This window comes from Limulus polyphemus, unplaced genomic scaffold (assembly GCF_000517525.1).
Source record: "Limulus polyphemus unplaced genomic scaffold, Limulus_polyphemus-2.1.2 Scaffold300, whole genome shotgun sequence".
NCBI classification, from domain to species: Eukaryota; Metazoa; Arthropoda; class Merostomata; order Xiphosura; family Limulidae; genus Limulus; species Limulus polyphemus.
The window spans coordinates 524,917-535,856 of NW_013665910.1; the positions used below are offsets into that span (position 1 = coordinate 524,917).

General features: G+C 29.9%; 1 protein-coding gene across 4 annotated transcripts in view; it reads left to right on the top strand.

The window, feature by feature from the left end:
- Positions 1-1,105: 1,105 nt before the first annotated feature.
- Positions 1,106-10,940, top strand: part of LOC106457177 — a 14,808-nt gene continuing 4,973 nt past the window's right edge. For 3 of the 4 annotated variants that reach the window (XR_002610093.1, XR_002610094.1, XM_013916570.2), the window contains exons 1-2: positions 1,106-1,466; positions 7,386-9,138. Coding sequence is in view for 2 of the 4 variants with exons in the window: in XM_013916570.2 (XP_013772024.1) it covers positions 7,872-9,138 (1,267 nt within the window). In the remaining 2 variants the exon portion in view is untranslated. The remainder of the gene's footprint in view (positions 1,467-7,385; positions 9,139-10,940) is intronic. The other variant, XM_022383017.1, reaches the window with a different exon arrangement.

Below are 10,940 nucleotides of genomic sequence, written 5' to 3' on the forward strand. Positions count from 1 at the left end.
CGGGAAGTGTCGGGAGATTACTAGATATAGGGTAGTCTGGTATATATAAGAGGGTGACAACGTGACGGGACAATGATAATGTGTGTGTAGGTAGTGAATAATTGATCTGCAGTCACAAGGTATTGTTGAAGTTAACGTTTGTTCGTTATAGTGTTTGTTTTAGCGCGAATGTTGAAATTAAGTGTATCGTAAAGTTATATTCGGAAAGAATAAACCAGTTTAATTAAGTAAAGACTTGTGTCGCTAAAGTTTCGTCGGAACGAAGTTACGGAAAATTAATTAACAAACGGAGACGTAACAATTACTTTTTACTTACTTGATAGTCTCTTAATACCATCTTTTTCATCAAATACCTTAATTAAATTTGTATTTCAATTTAATTATAAACTGTTCAGTCTTCGATTTCTTTAAAATTTTCACACTTTTAGTTACTTTAAAATGGTTGCCAGAGTAATATACTCGGCTAGTAACGATGTTGCTCGCCTTTTTGATCGTGGTATGGTTGCTCGTCACACTTTCATGCGTTGAAATTACCATATGCTTCCAGTTACTTATTCCATTATTATACGTAATGTCTAGTGTGCAAGATCTCCTGTTAAATTTAGATTATACTTTAATAAGTTGTTTTATTTAATATGTATATTTACATACTTACATGTATTTGCAAAAATTCCACACATAACCACATATATAAGTAGTTAATTGTGAATAAATCTATATATCTGTATGCTAAAGTTATGTGAAACTGAAAGATATTTTGTGGAAGTATTAAACTTGACCGCAGAATCTCTTAATTGGTTTTGCCAGATGTAAAACGCTGATAATGTGTTAAATAACGTGACACACAATAACTACAAACTTCACCAATGGTAATTAATATTCAAAAGTTATTAATTTAATAACTAGACGGAGTATTGTACATATCGGTGAAAATGATGTAATACATAAAAGATAATATATCTTATCATTCACCCTGACCTGAGATTACCTTAAAAAATGAGTTTAGCGTTTAATAAATCTCAAAAGTGACGTAGTTGATAAGTAGTGGTATCGTCTGCTCTGCTGTTCTAGAAGGGTATAGTCTATGACTAGGTATATTATTAGTATTAGTCGTCCATTGCGAAGCAAGTTTGTACGTGACTACGTCATCGTCATAAAAAACACCCTTTTCCTGACTTTGAAATTTGAGTCCATACATCGAAAATTCTGTACTAGTTGTAGGACAGTTTTCAAAGTAACGAGAAGTATCAGTTGTCACATATACTGTAGTTTATTATGTTTAAAATTCTAAATAATATTAGATGTGACTAAGCCTAACGTCCCTATCAATCAGCTTTAACTGTATAAGTTTAACTTCTATTTCTAAGTTTTACTAAATTTAAAAAGTACAAAGTAAGCTGTATTACCTCCAGATTTTCAACAAAATTCTGTTGGAACCAACCAGGTGATAGGAGTCCATGATTTAGGTATTATCATGACTTGTATTATAAAATAATAAATTGTTCAAATTTTAACGATTTTTTGTTATGTTTTATATGATTATTAAAATACGTAAAATATTTACTGTAACTAAGGTACAAGTTAATATTTAACTTAAAATGCTTCCGAGATTGTGGTATTGTGTTGCAATTTTGCTAATAATAATATTTGTTAATATTATGCTGTAACACATATTTATCAGAACTTTGTGGTTGATTTATTGATGCTTTGGGGGCTTTTTTGGCTTTGGTAGTTGGAAGAGATAACCTTGATAGACCATATCCCATGAACTACTGTTTTTTTACTTTGCTCATTGGCACATTTATTAATATCTTCCACTTAAATTTTTTAAAAGTTAGTAATTATATATCTGTAATGGTGCTTGATGATAGTTCCACCAGCAATGATTAGAAATTTGTATTTCAGTTTATACTACAGCTTATAGGCCTACTATTACTAATGCTATGTAAAACTACTCTATTTCACTCAGCAACTCTACTTGTAAATTGTAAAAATTTGTATAAAATGACAGATAAAGATCCTTATAAGGAATTTTTATTTTATGTTGTTTAAAAGTTAACGGTCCAGGTCTTTTGAAATAAAAACGTAATATTTTTATCTCATGATTGGAGGAAATATTGGCATTAGTGAATACAAAATTTTTGGGCACAATTTTTGACAAGACTGAAATCTTTTGTTGATTCTTTGTCATTATCCCATTAATTTGAGAAAGACTTGTGTATAAATAAACTAACACTACCAGAACATAACAAAAGTATGCATACAAAAATTTACCTTACAGACATTAACTTAATATGGTTGGATGTTTTAGTATATATTTTTTTTTATAACTTATCCATCGAAAATTCTTTCTCGTTTACAGCACTGTTTTCAGTTTTTGATTTCTTTGCTGTAGAAAAAATACTGACCCTGGAAAGGATATAGGGAAGGATTGCTGTATTCATTTGTGTCATAAATAGCATTAAGGCATGAAATAAAATAATTAAAAATTGGTACTTTAATTTTTTCATTTTATTTGAAATTCATCAGAGCTGATATGATCAAAATGTTGAAAATCATTAAGAGAGACTGTGCATACTTAGTATTTAAACAAGACTGAATTATTGAGTGTTATGATTATCAGAAGAAACACTATATATTCTGTTACATTGCTTGTTTTTCTGTTTTAAATTTATGGGTATTTTCAAAAGTGCATGTAAGCCAGTTTCAGAAAATTAATAATATTAAATTCTTCATTATTTTTTTTATATTTTGCCTATTAGTTAACATATATTTGAGAAAAAAAAATTGCCAATTGATGACCTTAGGTTTGATCTATTTAATGATATTGCATCAATTTTCCAGGACATAGTTTTATCCATTGTACATATTTTAAGGTATATTATCATCAGGAATGATAATAATAAGACATACCTGTTATGAAGTCAAAATAATGAACAATATAAAGTATCAAAATGATAAGAACCCTTTAATCCGAGTGCGTATTCATAAGGTGGACCTTCTTTTTCAGGGGCAAACTGGGAATGTTATATGTTATGGGAGTGCTCGAGTTATAGGGTTTTTATCATTTTGTATCAAGACTTGTTTAACCTACATGTTTTTCTGACATCATTGAGGTAAAGAATAAGTAAAGATCTGGCTGACTTATCAAAAACTGAATGAAAAGCACAAATTATTGTACTTAAGTAAAGTTAGTGGATGTTTAGATTACGGCTTTGACCCCCAAGTCACGGTATGTTGTATAGTTGTATATTTCTATAATATGTTTTGGGCTCATTATTATTATTATTATTTGCACTATTTTATTCATTTATAATGACTTGAAGAATGGTGCCAATTTTTTTAAATTTTCTTTAAAGTGTGTATTTTAGCTTTTACATAACTTGTAAATGTAAGCAGTTGTGTAGCTTGATAGTAATTTAACACTAACTAACTCTGTGGCATAATTTAGTAACAAATTCTGCATAATTTTTAGATTATATTGGGATTTGACAACTATTTGGCATCTTAATCAGTTTTAGTTTGACTATGACTAAGCCATTTGATAATAGCTTCAAAGATCATCTAACTCTCTCAACAGACACCAAAATATTTCCACCACTTAAAACTGAAATAAAACTACTTTTTGTTTTTTAAGTAAATGTATCCAGCAAAATCTGGAAAGAACTCAATATACAATATATTAATGCACGTGATAGTAAGTTATTCCACTGTTTACTGAAAATAACATTGCTCATTTAATGTAACAATTAAGCTGTCATGCATTTCAGTTGAACCTTAAAACACATTGGTCTGTACATTTTATCAACAAAAATATATGTACACCATATAATGTGATCTAGAAAACAGTATAATTTGATTTTGCTTAGCATACAGACAACAAGGCACCATTTGGTCCTTCGAGACTGTTATGCACACCCATTCTTGAGAAAAAGTAAAACCTTAATCCCACCTTTTATTCTGCAGGAAATTATTGATTCCCATTTTAAACTTGTAAACTGCCAGTGTACACTACTGTTGACACCGACTCATTATATAAGCCAGTCACCCTGTTAGAAAAGTTAAACTGTCTTTTTCAAATCATAAGTTTCTATTCTCTTTTCCTCTGGTATAATCTAATATATAGGCCTTCTGATCTTACAAATAATCTTCTAAACTTCAATATTATCCTATCTTGCCCTTTTCTTAAGAGAGAATAAGTTGAGATCTTAACCTATCCCTCACAAAATAGCCCTTCCATCTCCAGATTCATCCTAGTAGTCCTTCTCTGAACCAACCCTTTCCATTAAGTCAGTATCCTTTCTTAGATAGGAAGACCAAAACTATACACAGTATTCCAAATGAGACCTAATTAGTGCTTTGTATAAAGAGATAATTACATTTGTCTGGCTTGTAAACAATGTCTAAAAATATGTCTTAAAATTCTGTTAGTTTTGCTTCCAGCAACAGGGTACTACCTTGATGGCTTTAGTGACTTATCCAACACTTAACAAATTGTTTTCCTCAGATACATTATTGAATGGGTTACCACCTATATTAAACTTGTGTTCCAAATTGTCATAAGCAAAAGGCATTATTTTGCACTTATTATAAGTAAACATAATTTAATTTGGTAACTAATTGTCCAACAAACCAATTCATTCAAATCATTCTTTAGTATCTGAACATCATCAGTACAGCTGAAAATACTCAAGAGTTTAATCGTATCTACATACTTTACTAACTATTCCCATATCAACATCATTAATGCAAATAAATCCCAAGCACTGACCACTAGTAACAAGGGTCCAGTTAGACTAAACTTCATTAATAATAACTTTTTGATTTCTCTCATATAACCATCCTGCAATCCAATTAATTAATTAATGTTTCTCCAACCCTCAGCAATGTGATTTTCTTAGCTAATATTTTAGCACTTTATCAAAAGTTTTCAAAAATCTACATATAAGTACCCTTTCCATCATCCTTGTAATACAACATTCTCAAAAAGAGTTACTATATAAGTAGAGGTTTTCTCTCAGAATTTTGTGTGAGAAGATGGATTTTTTTTAGGTGGCTGATGTGGCACTGGGCATTTAAGTGCTGGTGCAACTCCATTATAGGGATCTAAAGTGATATAGTTTTAAGGATACTTAACTTTTTCACACCAAATGTTATCATTAGAAACAAACCCATAAAAGTTGCAAAAATCTAGGATTGTGTTTATGGAGAAGTTCCCCCTACCCTATAGAAAGAAAACCCTTGGATTAGTAAGAGAAGATTTCCCTTTAGTGAATTCATGTTGATTTATTTTTATGATATTATATTTAACAAGATGAATTTTACAAAACTCCTGCATTTTTTCCACTATGAAAGTATGACTAATTGGTCTATAATTTTAAAGGAAATTTATCATCCCCTTTAAAAATAAGGAGTAACATTAGCAACCCTCCAATCCTCGGGGATCTGACAACTGTCTATTGACCTACCAAAAATTAAAGAGAGAAGCTTGAATATTTTTCTTTGACATCCTTTAAAATCCTAAAGAAAAGCTTTGGTGCTTCATCTATTTTTAATTTAAATCATTCTATTTACCACCAGGGATTAATATCTATGTGATTTGTATGAATTCCAGTACTTCCCATAGAATACTAAGGGTTAGCAATATTGCTAATATCTTTTTTTTCTCTTATAAAAGCAGAAAAGAAGAAAATGTTTTAAAGTTCAGCCACCTCATAGTTTCTGACAAAAAAAACCTTGTCATCAAAATCCTTTGAGGGCCCGATCTTCATTTTAACTTCTTTTTTTTTTACTTTTAACCTATTTACAAACATCCTTGCTGTTAGTTTGAATATTATCAACCAGCAATTTCTAATAAGCTCTTTTGAACTTCCTAATTCCCTTTTTTTTAAAAAACCAAATATCTAGCTAGCTTTTACACAATTCTGTAATCTTCTAACATATCTGTAAATTTAAATTTTACCCCAGAATTTTTTCTTTGTCTTCAGTAAGTCAATTAGGTTTAATCTTCCCAATTATCCTTTTCCTCATTTTAGGGAAATGCCTTGTTTAATTAATAACAACTTATTTTTAAACATTTCTTAAATCTCTCCTACATCACCCATTAACACATCTTTCCAATTGACTAATGATAAATCTTAAAATTAGGTTTTTAAAAAGTAGGAACTAAAATTTCATTTCTGTTATCTCAAAATGAAGCAAAACATCGAAGTTAGATATGCAATGATCACTCTTCCTCCAAATGTTTCCCACACTTCAGCTCTTGCAAGTTAATAACAAACTTGCATCCCCTCTGGTTGACTCTGTGACTCCACACAATCATAATCATTGTATCCAAAGTTAATCTCCTATAATTATTGCATCAGTATCTTTATTAGTAACACCTTGATCTCACTATACAATTTCTCATTTACATCATTTGTCTTTTCAGGTGGCCTATAACAATAGCCAATTAAAAACTTTCTCTCCTTGAAACCTCCGATTGTATCCTATAAAGGTTCAACCTCTTGACTACCATTTTTTGTCTTCGTTTCTAACAAAATACTGTTAATCCCATAGATATATATATAGTTGCCTCATCTTCTCTTTTAAAAATAAAATTATTTGTAAATAATTCCTATCACCAGTTTATCCAAATCTAACCAAGTTTCAGTAATTCCCGTTATTTTCAATCTTCCATTTTAACTTGAGCCATGTGTTGATTTAATTTTGCATTATGCTTTCTTGAAGATTTTATAGATTTTCATGTTGGGATAACTAAAATGTTTTTCCTATAGATTTGATTACATACTTTCTTTGTACAGAATTTGTACAAAATTTTATCCAAAGTGGCACATCGTCTGTTTTATTATGTATGCATAACTTCAGTGTACACTGTGAGAACTGCATTTATGTACTGCTTTAAATCAGTTTGTATTGCAATAATATATTAGCAGGTGTGAACAGTTCTAGATTATATTAACAAGGTTGATTAATTGTTAATATATATTATCCATAGTGCAAGTATTTTGAAACATCAGTCAGTGAAGGAACAGTATTTTTAAATTCCTTTGCAACATCCTTCTTTTTAATTATCCTGCCTGTAGAATGTTAGTTGTAAAATTTTTCCAAACATTTTCTTAATATAATCAGTATGGTACTTAGTTGTGGATTCAAAGTAGAATAATACTTTGTGTGAAATTAGGAAACAATATCCATGAGAAGTTGGATAAGAAAATAAATCATAAATTGAGTTTTTGGTTACATCTTCATTAATATTTTGTTTTTTAAATAAATGGTTGTTAAATGACTTAACATTTATATTTCATTAAAAATTTTATTTTGCGAATATGTTTCTCATTGTAGTAAGAAAAAAAACTAATAAATTATAATACTTTTGCATTCAGAAATAACGAAGAAGAAAACATACTCCTAAATAAGGATATCTTGAAGATCATATACTATAAGCAGTTTTTACAAGTGGGCATGAGTTTAAAGTCAAGATTATATGTGAAAATAAAAGATGACTAGAAGTCCTTAGAATTTGAAAGAAGTGATCAAGTTTCCCATGTAAAAGTTTTTATACAAGAATTAGGAAAAAAGAAAGTATTGAAGAAACAAATTCTGGCACATATTAAAGAAAAAACGAGAACATGATTCAGCCTGAATAAACCTGCTATACAGGTTTTAGTGAAGCAGCTTTAGCAATTTGCCTCTACTCATACATAAGTCAGAGTTTTTAAATAAAAACTGAAAATGTTAGAAAACAGTTGTTGCATTGGTAATCAATTAAATTATGACATGAAACAAAATTAATAATAGCAGAAACTAGTAGAACTAGAAGAAATTTGATTGAAAAAGCATCTAATGTTAATAGTTATGAGAAACTGGAAATGAAGAAAAAATTATCACTTGACAAGTTTTCCAAAGTAGTAAGCCATATGTATGGGTTAAAAAAAAACACAAATTTTGAAAGTTTACAAGATCAAAACCTCGACAAACCACGTTTTAAAAGAGTGGCTAGTCTAAATGCCTTGGCAAAAGTTCATGTTCTTTATGAAAATGATAGTTCCAAAACAACTGATCATTACTTGTATAAAGAGAAAAGAGATTTAGAGAAGAAAAATGAAAGTAACATTAAAAAAATGCAAACAGCATTCAGATTTAAAAACAAAATCAAACAAAGAAATAATCCAAGGATCTCGGAAACCTCATTGAAGTGTAAGAAACGGAATACTGTACAGGTAGAAGGACAAGTCTTTAATACTAAAACCTGTAAACGTATAGCTAAGCTCAATGCAAGAGCCATTTTGGCTGCATGTTCTTCTCCTCTTTACACTTGCAGAGAAAAGAAAATCAAACATCAGATAGGTCAGCAAGAAGTAAAAAATTCTGTTAATGAACAAAAGAAAAATTTTCAGGAAAGTTATGTTGAGAGTCATCTTAATAAACAGTCAGTACATAATGATCATTTGTGCACTGCCACAAGAAAAACTAAAGTTAGTATATCCCAACAAACTTCTATACCAGAAAAGGAAACAATTCAAGCAAAAATATTTGAAAAAGTTAATGAAAAAGCTGTTGCTGAAGGAATGCAAGAATATGCTGAACACAAACACAAGGAAAATAACTTTCAGGAAGCATTCATAGCTGATAAAAGAAACCAAACAGTTGACAACATAATTTCAAACAATTCATCAGTTTTATCAACACATGTGGCTGTCACTGAGTCTCAGATCAGTGCAACTAGTACAGAAATTGCCAGTTTTTCATTGAATAGTGAAGTTGAAGAGGATCTAGGTATTGCATATTCAAAGTCCTTGGAGCCAGAAGAACCTAGCTACTGCCCCAGCCCTCAAATATTAACCAGTGGAACCTGTAACTCTCCCAGTTTTGAGACAGATGTTTCTCCCTCAAAGGATTTGAGTATCTTTTCAAGTAACTCTCCGCTCTCATTGGAAGATAACATTCATACAGAAAATGAGCCTGAAATATCTGTGGTTTGTGTAGTTTCCAAACGTCACTCAGCTACTGATCACTATCGAACTTTAAGAACAGATTGTCAATCTAAAACAGAGAAAGCATCTACCCATGAGAACACATTAAATAATCCCAATTTTGAACATACTCCAGTAGTGTCATACTTTAATGAAGAGCATAGTAAGTATTGCTTGTTTTACTATTATTATTACAGACACTTTTCTGATCTTACACCTCAGTTTGTTAAAATCCTCCTCCTTTTAAATATATTGTAAATTACTGTTCAGTCTGAATTTATAATTTTTTATGTATGATATTTAATCATAGGGCATCATCAGGCAGTGTTGAGTTTTCCAAAATTTTTATCTTATTAGGAATAAAAGATACCATAATATGTTACTTAAAGCCAAAGATTTTCACTGGGAAACTTGCTAATTGGTTATGTAAGCTAAGCTTTTCCAGATGTGTTTTAGTTCTTGTGGCATATTGAGGTGAACTGAAAATATGTTTAAGCTATTGGATAGTTTCACTAGATAACAGGACATTCAGTCAAAATATTGATAATGAAATGTAATTAAAACTTACCTGAGTCAAGGTAAAGTGAAATAATGACACTCGATAAAAGTAATACACTAAATGTGGTGCATGTACTTGAAGAGCAGTTACCTTAAATGATCGCTCTAGGTGGCTTCTCCTGGAAGTTCTATACTTAACTGACTAGTTGAAGGAGAAGTTTAAGGCTAACTAAATACCAGCTTTCCTAGTTTCAAATAAACTTTACATTTACCCAGAATAAAATATGCTAGCCACATGATTGGTCACTCTCATTACAACATAGTTGGGGCTGTAACCTGTAGATATCACATGAACAACCATTGAAGAACACTACTGTTGACATTTCTACACAATGTTGTATTAAACATTAAAGCACAGATAGCTCATTGTGTAGCTTTATGCTTGACAACAAAACAAACAAACAGTTTAATAGTTTTCTCGACCACATGTTATGTGAAATTTGCACATATTCAGAACAAAGAATAGATTCAGAATAAAAATCTAATGCTACAAGAAGGTAAAAACTAATGATATATTCAAATACCACACCTTATTATTGTACTTGCATGCGCATTTGTCAGAGATTGACAAATTATCTTTATCTCTGTTGATAACATACAGAGTACATATCATTACATATTTATTACATTCTTTCAAATATAATTGAAATTGGCTCTGTAATTGAATCTTGCTGGTATTTAATTGTTAAGACATGCATGTTGTTGTAGTGATGCTGTAAGTCATAAAAATATACTAAAGAATTAGAAGTACTTTTCTATGATGAATATTTCACAGAATATTAACATTAGTAGGAATTTAGTCCCTTTATACAACTCGTTACTCTTCAACCTTAGTACTGTAGATAAAATGTGCTAGTTATTATGTTATTCGTCCACACAGAACTCTTCCAATAGAAAAATAATGTAATTAACTTTAACATTAAGTGTCACAGCTAGTAAATTCTAAGTTTATTTTTGTAGTGTTTTTATTGTACACCATTGACCCCCAATTATTAAAAACACAGTGAAAGTGCATGCTTTGTTTTTGAATCAAAACAAAGACAAAATCTTATTGGAAAGTTTTAAAAGAAGACATAGAAATGAGTAATTAAAATCTTCAACAAAGGTAAGCATTTCTACTTGTTTATGAACAAAATATATCAATGAAATATTTCCAAAATTTCAAAGATGCAAATTTTTACAAATATCACATATAAAAATAAAATATTTTATTTACTTAAGCAAAATAACCTGTAAAAAGTAATTCTGAAATTTCAAATTATTATTTTTTATTGCAATTCAGGAAAATATGGTATAACAGGTGCATCAAATTGACACATCCAGGTCTTAGAGTTTATTGTATTAACAGAAATTTCTCTCTTATCATATATATATATATATATATATATATATATATTACTTAGTATG